The sequence below is a fragment of the Aotus nancymaae genome, unplaced genomic scaffold (genome assembly GCF_030222135.1).
Source record: "Aotus nancymaae isolate 86718 unplaced genomic scaffold, 86718_ANA_hifiasm-v0.15.2.pri h1tg000029l, whole genome shotgun sequence".
Lineage (NCBI taxonomy): Eukaryota > Metazoa > Chordata > Mammalia > Primates > Aotidae > Aotus > Aotus nancymaae.
The window spans coordinates 11,940,099-11,964,730 of record NW_026988442.1 but is presented as its reverse complement, the minus strand read 5'-3'; the positions used below and the strand labels follow the sequence as shown (position 1 = coordinate 11,964,730).

Genomic DNA, 24,632 nt, shown 5'->3' with positions numbered 1-24,632 from the left:
GTGGGGAAGTTCCATACTTGCACTACCCCCGGAAGTCCTTGGGAACCAGCTATCCCTGCCTTGGGCGGGGGGCGGGTTTCCCCTCTTGTGATGTCAGGAACTGAACCAAGAAGGGAAGCAATTCTTGTCAGGGTCTCTGGATGCTACAGGAGGAAGTGTGGCCAGAGTCTCCATGCTCAGTGTCTGGGCTGCCCCAGCCAGTGCCCTTTGGACCCCAGGAACAAAGGGGTTACGCAGTTTTCATAAGAAGGTAGTTCCGGGGTGGGTGGGGACTTCCTTGGGGTTTGAAGGAAATTGCCCCATCCCCGGAGCTGTGGGGTAAGAACTGTCTGTCCCAGTGCCTCTCAGCACCCCTGTCACTGTGCTCTGGCTAGGACTTTGGGCAGTTTGTGAGCTTTTCTTGCAAAGCCCCAAGGCCTTTAAGGGGGACTCCTATATCTTTGGCCCCTGTACCCAACCAACTTCCCTCTCTCCGTCTGCCTCGCTCAGGAACTTACTCAAGGTTCCCCGTAGCCTCAGGTCCAAATGCCTCAGGCTATGGCCACTACATCCCAAAGTCTCAGAGACAGGACAGTAGAGAGGCTAGGCGTATGAGCTCTGGGTGAGCCAGACATGAGTCCAAAGCCCAGCTCATTGTGTGACCTTGGGGTACTCACTTCACCTATTGAGCTCCAGTTCCTTCATCCATAAAATGAAAATAAATAAAATCGACAACCTCAAAATTAAGGAGTGGCTCAATAGAATGAATTTGCTCAGTGGAAGCCATCACAGATCAGTCATTCTCAGAGTGGTCTGTGGACCATCAGCATCGCCTGGGTACTTGTTAGAAATGCAAAGTATTGGCCAGGGATGATGGCTTATGCCTGTAATCCCAGAACTTTGGGTGGCCAAGGAGGATGGATCACCTGAGGTCAGGAGTTCAAGACCAGCCTGGCCAACATGGTGAAACCCCATCTCTACTGAAAATACAAAAATTAGCCAGGCATGATGGTGCATTCCTGTAATCCTAGCTACTCAGGAGGCTGAGGCACAGAGGTTGCAGTAAGTTCAGATTGCACCACTGCACTCCAGCCTGGGTGACAGAGCAAGACTCTGTCTCAAAAAAAAAAAAAAAAAAAAAAATAGGAAAACATTACAGAGTAAAAGAAGCAATAGAATGAAACTCCTATATAATACCATTTATGCACACATACACACAAAGCACTGTGTAGTTTAGGCCCAAGGACATATATCAGCACGTAGGGTGAGGTGCTCATGGTAAAGAGGGAGAGGAGTGTGGGGAACATGTGGATTGGGAGAGGGATAAAATGAAACATCAGAAGGGCCCTGCATGGACCAGCAATGATGGGATGATCATTGACCACAAACCAAGTATGAATCATGGAACTCTTTGGAACTGGAGTCCTAATAATATTGCTTGAAAATTGCTACAGTACCTATTTTATGGTGTGTACCATGCGTCTGGCCATGGAAGGCTTTGCAAGGTTTCACAAACACATTTTGGCTCTCCTATGTGAGTGCCTCCTCTCAGACCTCATTCCTTTTAGCGTTCCAACCTTTACTCAGGCTGTGCTGAGTGCTGTCCTTATCCTGGCTTCTCTACCTCTCCAACCTTGCCTTCACCTTTTTTTGACTACCCCAGACTCCCAGACGGCTGCCTATGGAGTCTTGGCTATTTCTCGCATGGGATTGAGCACAGAGCTAGGCTGTAATAAGGGCGCAAGAGGAGAAATCCTGTTTCTTCATCCCAAACAGTGAGCTTTCCTGAGGGTCTTCTGAATCTCACCCCCACCTCAATTGGGGTAAGATGCACCCAGGCATCTTTTGCTCATTACTAGGCAAGAAAGGTAAACTGCGCCACAAAATATTTGATGTGGAGAGGAACAACATTTATTGAGCACTTATGTGCTAGACCCAGCTCTAAGGTCTTAGCTCTCAGTAATTCCCATGGCCACCAGGTTAGGTAGATGGGGCTGAGCTCACTGGACAGATGGAGGGACACAGAGGTTCAGACACGAACCAGATAGAGGCCCCAGGTCGGCCTAGCTCCAAATCCAAGAGCTGAACAAACAACTTGTTCGGGGTCTTAAGGCCAGAAAGGGGTCCAGATCACCCCGCTGAGTCAAGCCTGGGTAGAGGATACCATCTACTTCACACTGACTGTACAAGTCAGGCATCAGGGGATGGGGGACCCTTACATTTACAGCCTGAAAAAGACCTTCCACGCTATTTAATATGGTCAGTTTGAGGTCATATAAGGAGAATTAGGAGTTTCCCTCAAGCCTCTTCCTCTCTTTTTGAACCACAGCTTCCCAATCTGTAAAATAGGACAGAGTTCCAGAAATTCTTTTCTCGGTCTGCCAGCAGGTGGAGCCCACTCTTCAGGCCTTCCTCAGCTTCCAGAAAGTTGCGGCGTTCTGGGGAGGAGGGTGTGTTCTGGGGCCAAGCGCTCTGGGCTTCTGGGACAAAGCAGGATCAATGCCGAGCCCTAGACCGAAAGAGCAGCCCGGGAGCCCCGGGTGACTGCCCGGACTTTAGGGCCCAGCTTCGTTCGCCCCCAGCAGGACATTCTCGGTACTGCAGGGCGCCAGGCCCCGAGGGCAGGGACCGAGACCCCGGAGTGAAGATGCCCCTGACCCCGCCAGGTGTGATGAAAGGGCCCTGGGGATAGGGGCCCCCGGGATAGGGTCCCCCAGGTAAGGCTGAGACGCAGTTGGGCTGCAGAGCCACACCATCCTCAGGGGCAGTGGCTACAGGTAGTTGTCTTCAGCAGCGGTGTCCTCGCCCCTGGGCTCATCCTCATCCTCGTCGTCGTCGTCGGGGGCCAGCGCCTCGATGTCGTGCGTGATGTCGGCCAGCAGCCGGTGGAAGGCCTGTGCCTCGGGCCGCTGGACCGCGCCATCGTAGCTGCGCACCGCGGAGGCCGACGTGGAGCTCATGCTGCGCTTGATGCGGCCGAAGCTGTCAGTGAGGATGCCCCCCTCGCGGATGCCCACACCCTCCAAGAAGCCCTCGAAGTAGCCGATGTCCTGGTCCGGGATGAAGGGCCGCATCCCTGAGAGCCGAGGGGTGGGGTGAGTCCCGGGGACACAGCCCCTTTCCCTCCCACAGGGGAAGCGTCCTTTCTGCAGATCTGGGTTCAAATCCCTGCTGTCACTCACTGGCTGTGTGGCCTTGCCCAAGGTCCTTAACTCTCCAAGCCAGTGAATAACGACACAGCGCTCAGCACACAGTGAATGCTCACTACATGCTAGGTTACTGTACTTTATATTATTATAAGCTCTGCCTCCCAGGTTCAAATGGTTCTCATGCCTCAGCCTCTCAAGTACCTTGGATTATAGGTGCACACCACCATGCCCTGCTAATTTTTGTATTTTTCGTAGAGACAAGGTTTGGCCAGGCTGGGCTTGAAATCCTGACCTCAAGTGATCCCCCAGCCTCAGCCTCCCAAAGTGCTGGGATTACAGGTGTGAGACACCTCACCAGGCTTATTTTTGTTTTTATTATTAGTACCATCATTGTATTCCTATTTATTTATTTTTGAGACAGAGTCTCACTGTGTTGCCCAGGCTGGAGTGCAATGGCACGATCTCAGCTCACTGCAACCTCCGCCTCTCAGGTTCAAGCCATTCTCCTGCCTCAGCCTCCCAAGTAGCTGGGACTGCAGGCACCCATCACCATGCCTGGCTAATTTTTGTATTTTTAGTAGAGACGGGGGTTTCACTATGTTGGCCAGGCTGGTCTTGAACTCCTGACCTCGTGATTCACCTGCCTCGGCCTCCCAAAGTGCTGGGATTACAGGTGTGAGCCACTGTGCCTGGCCAGTCCCATTGATTAATTATGTTGAACTTCATTTTCCTCATCTGAGAAATTGAGATCATTGCACCTGTTTTCTGGGTAGGGATGTGAGGATTAAATAGCAAGGTATTCAGCACACACTGAGCACCCTGTAAACAGTTTGTTTTGCTTCCATCTCTACTTACTAGCTACTTCTACTAAAGGACTGACCTCGGTCCTTTACTTTGCTTCTCTGAGTCTCACTTTCCTCCCCTGCCGCAAAATGGGGACCACTAATTGTACCTACTTCTCAGAACTGGGGGCATCCAATGAGATGATGCTTGGCACATGGTAACTGCCAAGCACCTCAGTTTATTCATATTATTCCTCATGTTGTTATTAGTCCTCCTTACTAACTGTGTGACCCTGGACACGTTCCTTAGCCTTTCTGAGCCTCAGCTTCCACATGGGGTAAGATGGGAAGAATCAGTCCCTCTCCCAGCTTTGCTGTGAAGATGAAATGGCCACACCACTGCTTAGTTCTTCTTATCAACAGTGTCTCCCAGCTCTGACAAGTTCTTTCGCTACTCTACACCTTGAGCTCCTCATCTGCCCTTTGAATCTCATGATCTGGGCTTGATCAGAGGCTGAAGGATAAGAAAACACTTGCAGCACAGTGCCTGACTGGGATGGCATGGGCCAAGCGGGGGCCCTAGCTGACCTCTGGGGTGCGGCGGGGGCTCACCGAGGAGGAGGAACTTGCGACGGTCTCCGTAGAGCTTCAGCAGGCCTGCGCAATAGTCCTGGATTGGCAGCCCCAGCCGGTACTCCCGCAGCAGCAGCGCAAACTGCTGGATCTCGAGCGGCCCCAGCTTACTCCGCAACTACGTGGGGAACACCATTCGAGATCAATCCCAGGGAGCAACCCCACCCAACCCCTGCCCAAAAGGCCCATAGCCTTCGCTAAGGGCATGTTTGGCTCAGCTCTCCTCTGAAAACCCTCCCATGGGCTACTCCGGGGACATCCAGACGCCATAGTCTGCATCTAAGAATAGGATGTGGACTCAAGCTGCCTGAGTGCAAATCTTGACCCCTTCACTGGATCAGCTCTGTGATCTTGGGTAGGTGACAACCTCCATGATGCTTGCTTTTCTCATCTGCAAAGTGAGGATAATGATGGCATCTTCTTCTTGGGGTTGTTGAAAAGATTAAAAGAAATGATTCATGAAGGTGCTTAAAATGGTGCCTGGTATACAGCAGGCACTCAATTAATGCCAGCTGACATTAGTTAAGGTCTTTCACAAGTGGGCCTCAATTTACTCTCCTAACCTCAGCTCCTGCCCTGAGCTCTGATTCCGTTACGTCCAGGATGATATGCAATTCCCAAAATGTTTACTCCAGGCTCCAGGCTTTTGCTTGTGCCATTCCCGCTGCCTGCCCCAGCTCACCGTGACCAAGTAATCCTGTAACTGCTCGAAGCCCAGGCCACTGTGGTCGCTGCCGCTGCAGTGGGAGCCATGGAAAGAAGGTGTGGACGTGCCGCTGTAACATGCTTCAAAGGTGTCCTGGGAGCCATTGCTGCAGGCACGGGAAGAAAGGGGCCTTCATTCACCTCCCTCCAGCTCCTCGCTCTCAGGCAGGCTGAAGGCGGCAGGGCTCAGCTGCTGATGCTCTGAGGCCGCATCCTAGACTGCACGCTGGCTTCCAAGGCCTCGAGTACCCTGGCCCTGGCACCTCTCAAGCCTCATCTCGCTGTGCTTGCCTTTGCTCTTTGTGCCCCTACCCATCTTCTCCTTCTTCCTCTATCTCCTCACCTCTGGGAGTTTGCACCTGCTGTCCCCTCTGCCTGGCATGCCTCTTTTCCCCTCCCTTTTGCTCAGCTAACTCTTCCCATGATCTTAAATGTCATATCCTTAGGAGAGTGTTCCCTAATTCCCCTAGGTTGGGTTAGAACCTCTGTCGAATGTGCTCCCTCATTCGTGACATGCATGGCCTTTCCAGGTCCCCTCAAGCATCCTCTGTGACCACTCTCTCCCTCACACCCTCTGCCACAGCTACAGAGCCACCTGCTGCTCCTCAAACCCACTAAGCTCTATCCTGTTTTCCTGTTCGGAAGTCTTTAAAAAAATTTTTTTTTGAGACAGAGTCTTGCTCTGTCACAGAGGCTGGAGTGTAGTGCTGATATCTCAGCTCACTGTAGCCTCCACCTCCCCAGGTTCAATTGATTTTCATGCCTCAGCCTCCCGAGTGGCTGGGACTACAGGCATGTGCCACCATACCTGGCTAATTTTTGTATTTTTAGTAGAGCAGGGTTTCACCATGTTGCCCAGGCTCCTCTCGAACTCCTCACCTCAAGCAATCTGCCCACCTCAGCCTCCCAAAGTGCTGGGATTACAGGGGCAAGCCACCAGGCCAGGCCAATTCAGAATTCTGACATTTGCTGTTCCCTCTACCTGGAACACTCTTCCCCCTTTCATCCTGCAGGCCTCAGTTCATGTACCGTCACCTCTGAGAGGCCCTCCTGACTCCCCAGCTGAGTTGGGGTCCCCCTCAGCCTCTCTTAGAGCACCCTGAGCCTCCCTTTAGTACTTATTACCATTAGTGATTGTTACTGTTAAATGGTGATTTCGTTGCCTCCCATGCTAGACTGTAAACGTGACGAGAGGGGGGACCTTGGTTTTCTTCATTTGCTGAACACCTGCTTTGTGCCAGGCCCAGGTTTTGCTCCGTCTTTCGTCCATCTGTATCCCCAGCACACGGCACAGTGCCTGGCACATAGAAGGTACTCAAGAAATATTGCTCAATAAAAACTCAACCTTGGGCTCCTGCCTCCTTGTCTCTAAATTATTCCAGAACCATCCTCCATTGTTACCTACAAAGAAGCAGTGTAGCTTAGTGGTTAAGGGACTAGACTCCGGAGCCAGCCTTCTTGTGTTCAAATCCCAGACCTACAACTTACTAGCTGCTTGACCTTGAGAAAGCTAAACTTTATTTCTCAGTTTTTCCATCTGTAAAATGGGATAATAATAATTGGTGTCATCATAAGAATGAGAGGAGTTAATATTTGTAAAACACTTAGAATCATGGACTACAAGCAATAAATAAACAGTAACTGCTGTGGTGTTGCTATGTCGATGAAAAAAATAAGTGCTTTATAGAATAGCCCTTAGAACACAGCAAGCTCAATGTTCAAACGCTATTATTATTTAATCTCTCCAGTAGCTATCTGGTTACTTAAAGACTAGCCTAAGGGCACACAGTATGAGGAAGGCAAATCTATCGCCACTAAAAAGGAAAAACACAGTAAGGCAGGTACCACTGGCAGAGACTGCTACGTGCCAAACTCAAGCCCTTAGTGACGCGACCAGGTGATAACTCATACCAGGCTACCCAGGACTTTCTTGGTTTTAGCACCGAAAATCCCATATCCTGGGAAACCTCTCATTCCTGAGCAAACTGGGATGGCTGGTCATCCTAAACAGAACCCTGGGTAATGTTCCCAACTGAATTGTTTAAAATTTTGTTTATTAATTAATTTTTTTTTTTTTTTTTTTTTGAGATAGAGTCTCACTCTATCGCCAGGCTGGAGTGCAGTGGCGCGATCCCAGCTCACTGCAACTTCTGTTTTCCAGTTTCAAGCAGTTCTCTTGCCTCAGCCTCCTGAGTAGCTGGGACTACAGGCATGCACCGCCATGCCCAGCTAATTTTTTGTACTTTTAGTAGAGACAGGGTTTCACCATGTTGACCAGGATGGTCTCTATCTCTTGACCTCGTGATCTGCCCTCCTTGGCCTCCTGAAGTGCTGGGATTACAGGTGTGAGCCACCGCACCCGGCCTATTTGTTTGTTTTTTTATTTAAATAGAGACAGGGTCTCCCTATGTTGCCCACCTGGTCTCAAACTTGTGGGCTCAAGTGATCCTCCTGCCTTGGCCTCCCAAAGTGTTAGGATTACAGGCATGAGCCACCGCTACTGGCCTGAAAAATATTTTTAATTATTTATTTATTTGAGACTTGGTTATGAGACTGGCTAAATTTTTATATTTTTGGTGGAGATGGGATTTCACCATGTTGCCCAGGGTGGTCTGGAATTCCTGGGCTCAAGCAATCCACCTGCCTCAGCCTCCCAAAGTGTTGGGATTATAGGTCTGAGCCACCACATCCAGCCTGAAATATATATATATTTTAATCCTAACTTTTCCAGCAGCTAGTGATGGCTATGTGACCAAGTCCTGCCTATGAGATATAAGCAGAAGTCATCAGGTGGGAATCTGGCAAAACTCTTTAAAGAGGCCCCTGGCATGCTACTGTGATGGATGGAGCTACAACCATCATCTTGGTCCATGAGGTGACCTTGAGGATGGCTGCAAGTCCTGAAGAGGGCAGGGGAGGAAACAGAAGCCTGAACTCCTAACAACCATGAAAAGTTGAATTGCTCTATTTTATGTCAGAGATAAGAAAAAAAGTTCCATTTTGTTTAAGATACTCTTTTTGGGGTTTTCTATTACGTGAAATCAAAATCGAAGTAAACCAAAATTATTTTTTGGCCTTTAGCTATGATTTTGGTCTCTGCAGGCCACTATGCCTGGATGACTGAGAGAGAACCGCCTATGTAGACCTGGCTCTGAGTTCTGGTGTCTCCTGGGTCTCTCAGGGGTCTGGATCCTGTGAGTTTCCAGAGTCAGGGAGCTCAGTTTACCTCCCCCTCTTAGTGCCCAGTGTCTCAGCACACATCAAGGTTGAGTCACCTTTCCTACCCTGTCAAGACTAGTGACCCTGTTTGTGCAGGGGTAGGGGAGCAGGGTGGAGTCCCTGACACAGGCAGTACTCACAAGGAGCTGCAGCAGCTGAAGTCGGCATCATAGGCGTACGTCCCATCTGTGCGGCAGCTCTCACCTGGGACCAGCAGACAGAGGCAATGTCAGAGGCAGCAAAGCAGGGATCAGCATCCCCTCCTCCCTGAGGCCCCACCCTCAGTCTCAGTCTGGTCCTGCCTCTGACACCAACACACAGCAGACCCTGGGGAACTCCCCCTCCTCTCCTGATCCTCCACTTCCCCGACATGGGGACAATACCACCTCCCTGCCTTCCTCATGGGGGCCTTGGGAACAGCAGATGAGGAAACATGTGAGAGAATATTTTGTCAACTGTGGGTTTCAGGCAAGAAAAAAAAAGTGTCAGCTGAATGCAGTGGCTCACGCCTGTAATCCCAGCACTTTGGGAGGCCGAGGCGGGAGGATTGCTTGAGCCCAGGAGTTCAAGACCAGCCTGGACAACATAAAGAGTTGTCCTACAACAACATAAAAATTAGCTGGGTGTGGTTGTGCATGCCTGTGGTCCCAGCTACTTGGGAGGCTGACATTGGAGGATTATTTGGGCCTGGGAGGTCACGGCTGCAGTGAGCTGTGATTACACCACTGCAGTCCCAGCTGGGTGACAGAGCAAGACCCTGACTCAGAAAAAAAAAGAAAGAAACTTGTGAAGGAAACCCTAGAGCAAAGAAATACCATGTACGAAGAACTTGCTCTCTTCCTAGTCCTGTTGTTTCATTTATCTGGTTATCAGCCTCACCCTTTCTAATCACTCAGTGTTGCTTCCTTACCCTCCAGATGGGGCCAGTTCCTCATTATACATTCTCCTAGCACAGTCTGTGGTTATGTATTTATCTATTTCTTTTGAGACGGAATTTTGGCTCTTGTTGTCCACGCTGGAGAGCAGCGCTTGATCTTGGCTCACTACAACCTCTGCCTCCCAGGTTTGATCGATTCCCTCCTGCCTCAGCCTCCCGAGTAGCTGGGATTACAGGCACCTGCCACCACACCCAGCTAATTGTTGTATTTTTAGTAGAGATGGGGTTTCACCATTTGGCCAGGCTGGTCTTAAACTCCCGACCTCAGGTGATCCACCTGCCTTCGCCTCCCCACGTGCTGGGATTACAGGCATGAGCCACTGCGCCTGGCCTGTGGTTATATATTTATTTGTGTCCTTATTTAATTACTGTCAGCCTGCCTCCACTAAGTAAACTTCATGAAGACAGGGCCACCTTTGGTTTTGCTCACCAGAATAACCTAGTGGTTAGCACTGGATCTGATATAGTAGGTGCTCAATAAATATTTGCTAAATGAATGAATTTGTTGGAATATTTGTTGAATTAACTCATTCATTTGCCCATCATCCTTGTGAGAGTTGAACTAACCCAGCTTCCCAACAAGCACAGCTCCCACAGATGGGAGGGTCTTTGGAAGAAAAGAGCCAGCACTCTGTTGCTGGGACCATGCTGTGGGAGAGAGTGGCTGTGGGAATTCACCCGCTGGCCTGAAGGCAGCACGAGGAGTGAGGTTGTTGCTGATAGAGCTTCAGAATCAGACAGACCTAGGTTTGAATCCTGCCTCTGCCACTTACCAGCTGTGTGACCTTGAGTAACGTATTGACTACTCTGAGCCTTAATGTCCTCATCTGTAAAACTGGAATCCTAAGGCCTCAGAGAGTTCTTTCATTCATTCAAAAAATACTTCGTGTCTGATGTACCCAGTCCCATGGTAGCCACGGGGGATACAGTGACAGAGGACAGGCAAGGTTGCTATGAGGACATGGCACATTGGTACTGTGCTTGGCACACAACTGGTGCTCAACAAATGCCTCTATTAGTCTCATTCTCATTCTAGTCCTTGAGTGTATCCAAGGACCCAACTGAAAATCTTGGTTTTGCCTTAGGGTCCTAGTGGGACCACGGGCTCAGTAAACAGACAATACATGTGCTTAGGTTTCTGCAATACAGGGACACAAAAACAAAAGGGAGAGAGAAGAGTTCAACTCTAGGGGGCTTGTTCTGGATTTGGCAGCCCAAACATCTTTGAAGAAGCTAAGTTTGAGATCGTCATGAAAATTGACATTTCACCTACAAATGGGGGGCACACTATAATTATGGCAGAGATCAGGAACCCTAAATGCCTTCATCAGCCCCGAGTTCTGGGCATCTTCCCTCTGGCCTTTTTGGGATGTTTCACAGGAGAAGAGGTCAGGAGTTTCGGTACTCACTGCGGCTGCAAAGCCACGGCCGTTCAGGTGTGGATGTGTAGTGGTAGCCAGCCCGGTCCACACACTCAATGCTCTGGTCCCCGTAGATGATCTGGAAGACCTGACAGATGAGTGCGCAGGACTCCTCCGCGGCGTCCTGGCCCAGGGAGGAGGAGGGAGAGTTCAGGTCCTCACCAACCACCAGGATGTTACCCTGCTTCCTAAAACAGTGTGAAGATGCGCACAAAGATACACACCTATAGAGCCCTTTAAATTGGCTCTCAAGACTTTTTCCATCAGAATTATATGGCTACTCTCTGGATCTTGGGACCCCTTTATAGAATTCAGTGACAAATCTGACTCTTGTGCCATGAAAAATGTACCCCAGATTTCTGGAGGATTCATCAGCCTTCTTGATGCCCATCTAAGATAAATCCTGATTTAGTTTAATGTATAGGTATGGAAACTGAGACCCAGAGAGAAGAAGTGATTAGTCAGGATTAGAATACAGTTATCCTAATGCCTAGCGGGACAAGAGATGATTAAATGTATCAAAATTTTAGGCTCAATATAGTTACTAATACTGGAAGCCATATTTAGATATGAGCTTCCTGGCATTCAGTGTGAAAATGGAAGCAGGGGCTGGGCGCAGTGGCTCACACCTGTAATCCCAGCACTTTGGGAGGCCGAGGCAGACAGATCATGAGGTCAGGAGTTCGAGACCAGCTTGGCCAACATGGTGAAACCCTGACTAAAAACACAAAAATTATCTGGGCGTGGTGGCATATGCCTGTAATCCCAGCTACTCAGGAGGCTGAGGCAGGAGAATGACTTGAACCTGGGAGGCAGATGTTATGGAGAGCCAAGATCACACCATTGCACTCCAGCCTGGGCAACAAGAGCAAAACTCTGTCTAAAAAAAAAGTAAAGAAAATGAAAGCAGAATAAATAAAATTCAGTCTCTTACAGAAGGAAGCAATTTAAGTTCTTGGCTAAAACTTTTTTGAGACTGCAGATCTGAAGAGGAATTTAGCTCTTTAATTTACCTCTTTGTGCCTTAAGACACATGGAAAGGCAGTAACTCATGAAGAGACCGTCTTCATGAAGCTTTTCTCTATGTTGTGTCTCTGAAAAGGCCCAAGATAATGGATGGTTGGATGTAAAAAATAAAAATAAAAAAGCCCAAAGTATAAATTAAAATGTAACTCAGGATAGGCATTTTGGGATAGTGGATGTGTCCTAATAGTTAAACTAGGACTGATCCTTACCATAAACCTACAAAATGTACAGGGCAAAGAGGATTCTTATTTTACAGTCAAAGATGCTGAGACTTAGAGTGGGTAACTGAATTGCCTAGGCTCACACAGCAGGTTCATGGCATTAGTTAGCACCAGCACCCAAGGTTCTTTGACTCTCCTATACCCTCCTTGGGACCAGGATGACTCAGATAAGAAGCCAGATGCTTGGACGCCCCTGGAAAGCAATTTTTTTTTTGAGAGAGTCACACTCCAGTCGCCCAGTGGCACAATCATGGCTTACTACAGCCTCGACTTCCTGAGCTCAGGTGATCCTCCCACCTCAGCCTCCTGAGTGGTGACAGGCACACACCTCCATGCCCAGCTAATTTTTTGTAACTTTAGTGGAGACGGGGTTTTGCCATGTTGCCAAGGCTGGTCTGGAACTCCTGGGCTCTAGTGATCTGCCTGCCTCAGCCTCCCAAAGTGTTGGGATTATACTTATTTACTCACTCCACAAATTCCTATTTAATCCTATTGTGTGGCTGGCACTGGGCCAGGTTCAGTATCCCAAAGCCCTCACAGTCCAGTGGGATGAACAGGGCACACTGTTGGCTTTGTCTGGAATCCTATTTCCAGCCACAGAGGAAGTAGGCATGGTGGCCGGAGTACAAATGGCCTTGTAAGCAACTGTAAGGATGTTAGCTTTTACTTGGAGTGAAATGGAAAGCCACTGGAAGATGTAGAGTAGTGACATGATGTGACTTACATGCTAACAGAACCACTCTGTGTGGGGGAAGAGGCTGCCAGCAAGGGCTGAACCGGTCAGAGGGTGACCACATGATTCAGGTGAAAGAAAGTGAGGCATGGACCTGGGTGGGTACAGGGGAGGGTGGGGAGAAGTAAATGGGTTTTGATTATGTTTTCATTGTTGTTGTTGTTTTGAGACAGAGTCTCGCTCTGTCACTGAGGCTGGAGTGCAGTGGCTTGATCTCGGCTCATTGCAACCTCCACTTCCTGGGTTCAAGCAATTCTCATGCCTCAGCCTCCTGAGTAGCTGAGATTACAGGTACCTGCCACCACACCTGGATAATTTTTGTATTTTTAGTAGAGGCGGGGTTTCACCATGTTGGCCAGGCTGGTCTTGAACTCCTGACCTCAGGTGATCCACCAGCCTCAGCCTCCCAAAGTGCTGGGATTACAAGCTTGGTTATGTTTTAAAATAAGAGTCAACAAAATTTATTGACAGAGTGGATATGGGGTGTGCGTGAGAAACATAGAGACCGTGAGAGCCAGCCAAGGGCCACTGCAAGGTTTTGGCCTGAGCAATGTAAGGATGCAGCTGCTATTCATTGTGACAGGGAAACGAAGGGAGTAGCAGGTTTGGGGGAGGAGATTGGAGCTCAGCTTTGGATGTGTTGGGTTTGAAACAGTTGTTAGATCTTCAGATGGAGAGACTGCATTGAGATTTGGTGAGAAATAAAACCTGAGGAATGTTCAGTGTTCTAAAAGCTGTGAGACGAGAGATTGCCTATAAATGGGTAGATGTAGGATAGATGGAGGAGGGAAGAGGATCAAGGGCGAAGTCCGGGGCACTCCAACTTCTGGAGAGAGGAGGAGGAACCAGCTTGGTAGGAGAAAAGCCTGGAGAAGGTGGAGAGCTGGAAGCCAAGTGAGGAAGTGTTTCAAGGGGAGAGAGACAGCTGTGGTGTCTGAGTTTACTGGTGATTAATGCCTTGCCCTTTAGACAGGAACTATGTTTCGTTCACCACTGCTTTTATACAGAGGGATTTGGTGGTCCAAGATCAGAGGAAGAGCTTAGAATGCTCAGAACTTGAAGGTATCTGCTAGACTGTGAGCTCCCTGAGGGAGGACACCAGATGTCTTTTTCACGTCTGTATCCATAGCACCTAGTCCATTGCCTAGCACAGAGCTGGCACTCAATAAACATGGTCGGATGAATAAAAGCAAGGGGGAATGTAGAGGATGGGGGAGGGAAAGGGGAAGACGGAGGGGGAAGGAAGAATGGCAAGAAGGCTTCTGCCTTGGCTGACCACCTTAGTTATCAAGAGTACTGACTCTGAACTTCCTGGATTTGAATCTTAAAACCACCCAGCGCTTCCTGTGTGACCTCGCCTATGTTACTTCACCTATGGGTCTCGGTTTCCTTCTCTATAGAATAGTGATACAGTCGTTGTAATATTTGCCTCCAGAGGTTGCAGTGAGAATTAAATGAGTCGATGCAGCCCTGTGTCTGCCATGAGCGGGCCCTCGAGTCATGCTGGTGATTCGTGTCCTCGTGAATGTTACCGTGGTGGGGACAATACTGACAACATTGAAGAAGGAACGCGGCTGGAGATGAGATCTAGTTTGTTTTGACCACTGTGAGAGTTCGTCCCATTGAGGGAGTCAGGAGGAGGCGCCCCGGAGGTGCCCAGGTCCGGGGTTTAGGAGCCATTAGGTGGAGTGGGTGCAGGGAAAAGGCAGGGGCAGAACCCAGGAACCTGGTGGGTGGGGCGGGGGCAGGTGGGAGGAAGCCGGGCTTTGGGCACGGGCTGCCCTCGGGCTCACCCTGTTGGCCACAGCCAGGATGACCAGGTTGCAGTAGGCGTCGGGGCTGGGGTCCTGCGGGTCGAGCGGGTTGGGGCCGGGGTGTCGCCGCTCCCAGCTGCCGCCGCCGCCGCCGCCCGCCTGCCTCCGCTCCCAGCTGCCGCCCGGCTTGCCCGCGCCGCTGCCGCCGCCGCCGCTGAATGTCTGCCGCCGCTCCCAGCTGCCGCTGAACGTCTGCCGCCGCTCCCAGCTGCCCGACGCCCGCGCCCCGGCGCGCTGGCGCTCCAGGCTGCCGCCGCCGCCACCGCCTCCCCCGGCCCGGGCCTCCGCGGCGCCCCCGCCCCACCCCATCCGCCAGTCTAGGCTGCAGATGGTGTGGCGCCGCTCCGCGGTGCCCACCCGCCGCTTCTCGGGCGCTGCGCCTGGCGGGCCGGGGTCGCGTCCCGCGCCGCCGGGGCTGGCGTCCACGCCGGCCGGCACCGGGTCCACGCCCAGACCTAGGAGAGCCCAGGGGGCCGTCAGCCTCGGGGATTGGGGCTCAGAGACCCCCTCTGAGGCCAGCTGGAACACCTCGCGGCTCTGGGGTCCCACCGCCGCCTCGCCCCCGGCTTTAACTTAGCGCGTTCCCCGCCCACTCCGCTTCCACACTTTCGGGCCCGCCTCGGCCTTAGTCTCCACCCCTGGGCTCGGGGTGGTGTGGCCAGGTGGCTTCCACGCTCCCCACGCCGCCCGCGCCCCTGGCCTCAGACCTGCCCTCTGAGCTGAGGGTGGTGGTCAGGCTGTCCTCTCCCTAGGGAGCCTTAACTGGGGACCAGTCCCGGGTTTCAGGGACCGGCCCTTTGGATTCCAACCCTCTGCCTCCCCTCAGCCCCGCCCCCGGGCTCAGGGTCCACCCTAGCCTCTCAGCCAGGTGGTAACTGCGGGCCTAGCCCTGGCCTCGGGTCTTGGGCTTCTCCACCCTTTCCGTGCTCCACCACCTGGCCTCGGTGTAGTGGCTCAGGTCACCCACCTTCATCCTCAACCTCAGGCCCGGTCTGCTTGCTCAGGGCCTCTTTGGCCTGCCCCTAGTCTCAGCGTAGTATGGACAGGCCTTTTCCATCACCCCCGCCCCCGCCGCAGGTCCGGCTCCTCTCCCACCAAACCTTCTGCCCCTGCCCCGCCCCTGCCCGCCGCACCGGTCTTGAGCACTAGCAGGTGCAGCGCGTCGTCCTGCAGGTAGGAGGCGGCGGCGATCTCGTGCGTAGGGATGCGCAGGATGAGCTCTTCATTGTCGCGCCAGGTGAGCAGCAGGCAGCGGGCAGACAGGCTCAGGATGCTGTCCTGCTCCGCCGTGGTCTTCAGCGGCAGCTCCTTCAGCTGCTGCAGGGAGGGGCAGATCTCGAGTTCCCGGGGTCCGCAGGGAGAAGAGGGAGAAGGGGACGAGATCCTGCCCTCCTCCCTCCCCAGAGTCTCACCCTGGCGGTGTCTAGCAGCTGCAGGAGCTCGTCCCGACTGGAGGGGTTCAGTGAGGAAGTCACCCAGGTAAGGTGGCCCAGGAACTGGATGGAAATTGGAGAGAGGGACACACAGAGGTCACCCTGAAGCCTTGAAGAACCCTGGCCTGCTCACTGATGCAGTGCGGATAGACTGAGATAGAAATACCCAAATTAATAAAACCTGATAATAACTTTTACTGAGCCCATAAGAGAAGCCAGGCACAGTTCTGAGCACTCTCTGTGTATTCGGTCATTCATCTTTTCTAAGGATGAGAAAAACCAAGGCAGGGTATGGCTGACTAAACAACTTGCCCAGGATTAGCTAGCTAGAGAGGACCAAACTGGGCTCCACATGCCAGAGCCCACACTCTCAGCTACTGGCTTATATTGCCTTAGCACATAGTTATCTAGCTATAAGATTCCACAGGGAAGCAAAAGTCATTATAATAGCTTGAAAAAACTGACCACCTGTGAATTTCCTCTAGCCTGCGTGGCTCTCTCCACCCCAAGCGTCATTGTCAAACAAACTGCAAATCACCTGCCTTCTTTATGGTCATGTTGCAGAAGTCAGACGGAAAAGGAAAATGTTGGATCGAATTAGTATATCATTTTGTCAGAAAAAAAATGCTCTAAATCAATAAATTTTTCATTCACTCTTAGTTATAGCCTAATGTTAGCACTTAAATGTATTCAATATAATAATTAACTTTTTTTTTTTTTTTTGAGATAGAGTCTCGCTCTGTCACCCAGGCTGGAGAGCAGTGGCAAGATCTCGGCTCACTGCAAGCTCCACCTCCCAGGTTCAAGCGATTCTCCTCCCTCAGCCTCCTGAGTAGATGGAATTACAGGCACAAGCCACCATGCCCGGCGAATTTTTGTATTTTTAGTGGAGACAGGTTTCACCATGTTGGCCAGGCTGGTCTCAAACTCCTGGCCTCAAGTAATACACTTGCCTCAGCCTCCCAAAGTGCTAGGATCGAGCGGGTTGGGCTGGGGTGGCGCCACTCCCAGCCAACTTTTAAAATATTATTTTTAGTTGTATTCTTCTAGGTGGATCCACCAATCAAATCTTTTCTCTTCTTTTATTCTATATGAAATTTCAGTCCCCAATTTTTAAGTGGATTTATTTGTTTTCCCTCCATATAGGGTTGCCAGATAAAATATAGGATGCCAGTTAAATCTGAACTTCAATAATTTTTAAGTTTTTTCTTTTTAGTATTTTTAGTCCCTTGCAATATTTTGGACATATTTATGCTAAGAAAGTATTCATTGCTTATCTGAAATTCAGATTTTACTAGGTGGCTTGTTGTTTGCCAATTTGGACAACCCTACCCCCATATCAATCTTCTTAGGCTAAATGAAGACCCATCATTGCCTCTTCATGGTGTTCATGAAATAGAAGTATAGCTCCTGGCCAGGCACAGTGGCTCACACCTGTAATCCTAGCACTTTGGGAGGTCAAGGTGGGAGGATAACCTGAGGTCAGGAGTTCGAGACCAGCCTGGCCAACATGGTGAAACCCCATCTCCATTAAAAATACAAAAAAATTAGCTGGATGTGGTAGTGTGCATCTGTCGTCTGGCTGCTCAGGAGGCCTGAGGCAGGAGAATCGCTTGAACCTGGGAAGCAGAGGTTACAGTGAGCCGAGATGGTGCCACTGCACTCCAGCCTGTGTAACAGAACAAGATTTCATCTCCAAAAAAAAAAAAACAAGAGAGACCAAGAAGTACAGCTCCTACGTGGTGGAAGTCCTTTGTGCCTTGCTGTTAATCTGGCTACTGTCTGAGTAACAGCAAGGTCTTTGCAGTAAAATCTCATGGGTAATGTGAAAGTCAATCAAAATAGAGTCACTTGTGTTAAAAGCCCTGACAAATAGAAGGGAGGATTCCCATGTATGAATGCCTGATAACAAGAACTATCAAAAAGACTGGAAAAACTACAACCTTGCACAAAGGCCATCACAACCTTACACACACACACCCCACACAGATTCCTGCAAGGACAGCAACAGCTTGTCCAACTTGAAAATGGTGCCGCCCTTGTTATTGATCCTTGCAGCCAGGGATAATTATCTCAAAACAATTATGTAATCCTCCTTACTTTTCCTTTAAAAATCTTTGCCTTCCTTTACCTCCTGCATACACACGGTTTACCACGCCACCCATATTCCCATTGCAATGCCTATTCCTGAGTAAACGTCACTTTCTTTTAGTGAGTCTCCCCTTCTGTTATTTCAATTGACAAAGATAGGGCTTTTCTGTGCACAGAACACTCTCCTATCCACTCTCCCCTGGGGATGGGAACACAGAGGAGGCTCAGCAGATGAAAGTCACTTGCTGACGGCAGGGGCAAGGCTGGACATGAACCCAGGCCTCTTTCCCAGGAGCTGAACCTTCCCCTGTACGAGACAGGGCTGATCAGAACTTGGTGTCAAGGAGAGGGGAGGGTCTCTCTCACCCCTTCTCATCCTGCACGTACCTTGACCTCTTTCTCCAGATAGTCACACAGCAGAATCTGGGGGTCGATGAGGTAGTCGGGGGGATAAAGGGGCATCGAGTGCAAGGGTCGGCGGCTCACGCTGCTCCTACAGGCTGCTCGGCGGCCGGCCTTGGGGAACACCAACCTTCGGATGGGGGATACAAAGCCCTGGGGAGGAGAGGAGGAATGAGAGTGCTAACAGTGGCTACTTTTATTGAGCACTTACTATACCCACTTTAACTTACATTACCTCTCACTAAAACTCTGCAGAAGGGGTACCTCTGTAAGTCCCCTTTTACAGATGGAGAAACTAAATCCCAGAAAGGACCTAGCTGCTAAAGTCACCAGCTAGTAGTGGGGGAACCAACAGTTCACCTTGGGCGTTCTGGGTCCAAAAATCTTCTTTCTGAACACCCAGGTGAGAGTGTAGCTCCTGCCAACCAGGTTTGAGGAATGAGTCTAGGCTGGGGCAAATGCAGAAAGATATTAGGATTCAAGGCCAGGCGTGGTGGCTCACACCTGTAATCCCAGCCCCTTGGGAGGCCAAGGCAGATGGATCACTTGAGGTCAGGAGTTGGAGACCAGCCTGGCCAACGTGGTGAAACCCGTCTCTACTAAAAATACAAAAATTAGCCAGGCATTGTGGCAGGAGCCTGTAATCCCAGCTACTCGGGAGGCTGAGGCAGGAGAAACACTTGAACCCAGGAGGCTGAGGCAGGAGAATCACTTGAACCCAGGAGGCAGAGGCAGAGGCAGAGGTATATGTGTGTGTGTGTGTGTGTATGTATATATGTGTGTATATATGTATAATATATATTAGGATTCAATGTGGTGGGTGCATAGCTATTTCTTATGCTATTCTCTGTGTTTCCTAAAAGTTAGAAATTATTAATAAATACATTTAAGTAGAATTCAGGGACACCTGCATAACAATGGCCTGGATCAAGTTTAACGGTGCAAATTCTGGGGCTCAACCCAGATGAACCATCTGAATCTCGAAAGAAAGTTTGAGTTCCATCTAGAACAGCATTTCTCAATATGAGATTCCTGGACCAGCAGCAGCAACATCACCATCTAGGAAGTGAGAAAAATGTAGATTCTCGAGCCCCATCCCAGACCCACTGAATCAGAAACTCTGGGAGCACGGCTCAGCAATTAGGGTTTAACAAGCTCTCCAGGTGCTTCTGATGCAAGCTCAAGTGTCAGACTGCACTTCAGAGCAGTCGCTCCCAGCCCTGGCTATCCTTTAGAACTACCTGGGGAAGGCCAGGTGCGGTGGCTCACGCCTGTAATCCTAGCACTTTGGGAGGCTGAGGCGGGAGGAGAGCTGTGAGCCCAGGAGTTCCAGACCAGCCTTGGCAACATGGTGAAACTGTCTCTAAAAAAAATACCAGCTGGACACGGCAGCTCATGCCTGTAATCCCAGCACTTTGGAAGGCCAAGGCGGGTGGATTATGAGGTCAGGAGTTTGAGACCAGATTGACCAACATGCCGAAACCCTGTCTCTACCAAAAATATAAAAATTAGCTGGGTGTGGTGGCGTATGCCTGTAATCTCAGCTAAGGAGGCTGAGGCAGGAGAATCGCTTGAACCTGGGAGGTGGAGGTTGTGGTCAGCCAAGATCGTGCCGCTGCACTCCAGCCTGGAAGACAGAGCAAGACTCCACCTCAAAAAAAAAAAAAATATATATATATATACACACACACACATATATATATATATACACATACCAAAAAAAAAAATTAGCCAGGTGTGTGTGGTGCTGTGCCCCTGTAACCCCAGCTACTTGAGAGGCTAATGTGGGAGGATCACCTGAGCCTGGGAGGTCGAGACTGCTGTGAGCTGAGATTGCAACACTGCACTCCAGCCTGGGTGACAGATTGAGACCTTGTCGAAATAAACAAGCAAACAAAAAAACCCACACAAACTACCTGGGGAGCTTCTAGAACTTCAGATGTCCAGGTTACACTCCAGACCAACTGAATCAGAAATTCTGGACTAAGACCCAGAGATAGGGTATTGCTCTGTTGCCCAGGTTGGAGTGCAGTGGCACAATCATAGCTCACTGCAGCCTCGATCTCTTAGGCTCAAGCAATCCCTCTGCCTCAGCCTTCCAAGTAATTGGGACTACAGGTGTGTGCCACCATGCCCTGCTAATTTTTAAAATTTTTAGTGGAGATGAGGTCTCACTGTGTTGCCCAGGCTGGTCTTGAACTCCCGAGCTCAAATGATTCTCCTACCTTGGCCTCCCAAAGTGCTGGGATTACAGGTGAGCCATTGGGTTTAATGGACTTAATCTTAAATCCATTAAGTTTTTTAAAGCCTCCTTAGGTAATTTCAAAAGGCAGCTCAACTGAAAACTGCTGAGTCAATGTGTGGTGTGATTACTTAATTCTTGTTAACTAGGCAAGTGTAAGACAAGACAACCCTCCCCTCCCTGCCCCCACCCACAAGGAGCTCACATTCTTGTTTGCGTAAACAGAACACAAGTCCACAAATACATCTGTTCATTTACTCATTCATTCAGTAAACATTCATTCACACCTGTATGGCTGGACTCCGTGCTGGGTGCTGAGGATTCAGTGGAGACCTGGACCCCATCCTTGCCTCCAGGGCTTGTGAGAAATGACCTAGACTAGTGAGTTTCCAACTTAAAGTGCCCTCGAGTTTTGATTCAGTAGGGTTGGGTTGGGGCCTGAGACTCTGCATTTCTATCAAGCTGCCATCTGGTGCTGATGCTACTGGTCTGTGCACCACACTTTGAGTAGCCAGGATCTAAACCGGTGGTTCTCAAAGTGTAGCCCCACAACCATCAGCATAACCTGTGGGGCTGTTAGAATTGCAAATTCTGGCTCAGGCGATCCTCCCACCTCTGCCTCACAGTAGCTGGGACCACAGGCATGCACCACCACCACACCTAGCTAATATATATATTTTTAAGAGATGAGGTCTCACTCTGTTGCCCAGTCTGGTCTTGAACTCCTAGGATCATGCAATCCTCCTGCCTCAGCCTCCCATAATGTTGTGATTACAGGCATGAGCCACTGTGCCTGGCCAGAAATACAATTCCTTGAACCCCACCCCAGACCTATTGGCCCAGAAACTGGAGGTAAAACCCAGTGATCTGTGTTTTAACAAGCCCTCAGGTGGTTGTAATGGGTGCTCAACTTAGATTAGAACCAATATCATAGAGCCTGGATGGGGTATGTAGAAACTGAGGAATGAGAGGAAACTATCCGGGAGAAAACATGCCAAGCAGAGGGCACAGCATATGCAGAATTCTGGATGCCTCAAAGGCTGGTTGAGGGTGAGCCTGGAGAAGCCATGTGCAGTCAGTCTGCATGGCTAGATTATGAGATGAACATGTAGAGGCCTTGAATGCCAGCTATGGAGCTGGGACTTTGTCTTGCATATGTGTGTGTGGTGGGGATGGGGTGGGCTTGGTATTTTTGTCAGTGGTCCGGAATGGCTCAGCTCTGCCCACCTGTCGAGTCCCATTTGTCTCACTCTCGTCCCCCGGGCCCCCACTACACAGTCCTCCTTCAGTCCCTCCAGCTTGCTATGTTCCTTCCCGCTGTGGGGCTTTTGTATATGCTGTTCCTCTGCCCCAGACACTCTTTCCTACGCCCTTTCCTTCTACCCATCAGCTCTCGACTCAAACTGACCAGTCTAGGGCTGGGTACCCTAACATTTTGTCCTTCAGCACTGAGTACAGACCTTCTGTAAATTTTTATTTATTTATTTTGAGACAGAGTCTCACTCTGTCACCCAGGCTGGAGTGCAGTGGCACGATCTCAGCTCACTGCAACCTCTGCCTCCTGGATTCAGGTGATTCTCCTGCCTCAGCCTCCTGAGTAGCTGGGATTACAGGCATTCACCACCACACCCAGCTAATTTTTGTATTTTTAGTAGAGACAGGGTTTCGCCATGTGGGCCAGGCTGGTCTCAAACCCCTGACTTCAGGTGATCTGCCTGCCTCAGCCTCCCAAAGTGCTGGGATTACAGGCGTGAGCCACTGCATCCAGCACTCCTATGCAATTTTCCATTAATTTATTCATTGCCTTTTAAAAACTGAAGTGCTTGGTGCATAACAGGCACTCAGTAAATATCTGTTAAAAGAACAAACCAAGAGAAAACATGCACATATGTGTTGGCTCCCTTCTGAGCCCTCTGTGGTTCACGTGGGCACCTTTCACAACAGCCCAGACCCACATTTCTGGTGGGGAAGGGAGAGGGGAGTGTGGAAATGGGGGTGAGATAGAAGTTGAAATTAGAATGGCTCCCTGAACTCCAAAGACAACCAGGTGAGACACCCAGGGAAGCATACCAGAAATCCGTTCAGAGGCAGAAGGGGTGAGGATCTGGGGGTGGGGGAATGGCTCCTGGCTGACGCCTTACACATAGGCCCTTGTATAAAGGTGGGGAGGAGCAGGGAAGCAGGCGGGAGACTCAAGCCTAGGTAGGCGACCTCCTATCAGAATTGCCCCGGCTGGGTCCTTCTGTCTGGGGCTGTGGTGAGCAGCAGAATGGATCTGCTGGGTGTCTGTCTGTCTGTCTGAGAGGCTGCAGGAGGGAGCCACCAGAAATAGCAGGGAAGCAGGTGTGGAGAATCTCCCAAAGTAAGTCTATCCGGCCAGGTTTCCTGAGAAGGTCCCTGTCTGTCCATTTTAGGGATGCCAGAGCCCACTGAGAGTGGAGAAATAGGGAGTTTAGAGCCCGAAGGTCTGGCTGCCCAAGAGTGGGAAGGAAGTTGCTTCCAAATGAGAAGGTCCCCCTTATGCCCCTCACTACCGATCCCTCGCCCACCCCAGTCTGCCCCCTTCCCCAGCTTTGGGGACATTCCTCTCCCTGTGTCCCTCCCAACCTCCCACCTACCTTCTTCCCTTTCTTGACTTCATATTCCATGGTGAAGTGTCCCCTCTACTCCTGCCACCCTCCTGGCCATCCCCTCCAACCCCCCTCCTCAGTTCCTTTGTTCTTTTTCCTGCCTAGTCGGAAACTCCACCAGCCCTGGAGTTCCTGCCCCTCCCATCTGATGGGGAGGGTGGGGGTGAGGGGGGTGGTGGTATGGAAGACACAGCCTTGGGACCCTGCAGCTGAAGGGTGGAAGTCCAGGCACAGCTGACCTGGGGAGGGAGGCTCAAGGTCTCTAGCCAGAAGGCATCTTATTGGAGGAGCTTGGGAATCGGCCATGGCTGGAGAAGGGCCCCCCAAATTTGAAGTCCTAATTTGGAAAATTCCAAGTTCCAGCCCTACTTCTGCTACTGACCTGACCTTGTTGTGTGACCTTGGCAAGGCAAGTCAGCTCCCCCTTTCACAGCCTGTTTCCCCCTCCCCTCTATAAATTGGGAGTAAACATTTTCTCCCTCCCTAGGCTGCTGTGGTGAGAAATGAAAGAGTGGGTGGAAAGTGCCTTATAAACTATAGAATACTGTAGCCAAGCAAGTTATGATTTAGAAAAAAATAATCATCACTATTAAGGGAGGCAGTATGCGTGGGCTTTGAAGACAGGCTGCTTGAGTTTGAATCCTAGCTTTGGCACTTACTAGGGTTATGACCTTTGGGAAGTCTCTTAACCACCAGAGCCTCAGTTTTCCCATCTTTAAAATGAGTATAATACTAGTTTAACCTCATAGTGAGCCTGGAAGGATTAAATGCACCTAGAAGAACTTCTGGCACATATTAAGTACTCAGTAAGGCCGGGCATGGTGGCTCACGCCTGTAATCCCAGCACTTAGGGAGGCCAAAGCAGGCGGATCACCTGAGGTCAGGAGTTCAAGACCAGCCTGATCAACATGGTGAAACCCCGACTCTACTAAAAATACAAAAATTAGCTGAGCATGGTGGCACATGCCTGTAATCCCAGATATTCAGGAGGCTGAGGCAGGAGAATCGCTTGAACCTGGGAAGTGGAGATTGTGGTGAGCTGAGATTGCGCCATTGCACTACAGTCTGGGTGAGAGAGCAAGACTCTGTCTCAAAAAATATAAAAAATAAGTGCTCGGTAAATATTAACTGTTTACCTGCCTAGTGGTTGTCAACTTAAAGAACAAACAGAGACTCTCTAAAAGAAAAGATATTTCACTTAGGAACATTGCAGTG

At 50.3% G+C, this 24,632-nt stretch overlaps 1 protein-coding gene across 1 annotated transcript; it reads right to left on the bottom strand.

Annotated features, from left to right (window-relative positions):
* Positions 1 to 1,152: 1,152 nt before the first annotated feature.
* Positions 1,153 to 23,495, bottom strand: CCM2L (CCM2 like scaffold protein). The gene is made up of 10 exons (XM_064382309.1): positions 23,406 to 23,495; positions 18,531 to 18,698; positions 16,032 to 16,115; positions 15,753 to 15,936; positions 14,599 to 15,074; positions 10,814 to 10,949; positions 8,608 to 8,671; positions 5,226 to 5,355; positions 4,523 to 4,661; positions 1,153 to 3,055 (listed from the first exon to the last, which is right to left on the bottom strand). Exons 1-10 carry the CDS (start codon positions 23,433 to 23,435, stop codon positions 2,751 to 2,753), a joined length of 1,716 nt encoding a protein of 571 aa, XP_064238379.1. The 5' UTR covers positions 23,436 to 23,495; the 3' UTR covers positions 1,153 to 2,750.
* Between the last annotated feature and the right edge of the window lie 1,137 nt (positions 23,496 to 24,632).

What these genes read in the sequence shown, in the direction of transcription:
- CCM2L (XM_064382309.1), bottom strand. Translation starts at nt 23,435, where the DNA reads ATGGAATATGAAGTCAAGAAAGGGAAGAAG. An exon ending in AAGTCAAGAAAGGGAAGAAG is followed by an intron (nt 18,699 to 23,405) that starts GTAGGTGGGAGG and finishes TCTCCTCCCCAG; the next exon opens with GGCTTTGTATCCCCCATCCG. An exon ending in AGCTGCTAGACACCGCCAGG is followed by an intron (nt 15,937 to 16,031) that starts GTGAGACTCTGG and finishes CCCTCCCTGCAG; the next exon opens with CAGCTGAAGGAGCTGCCGCT.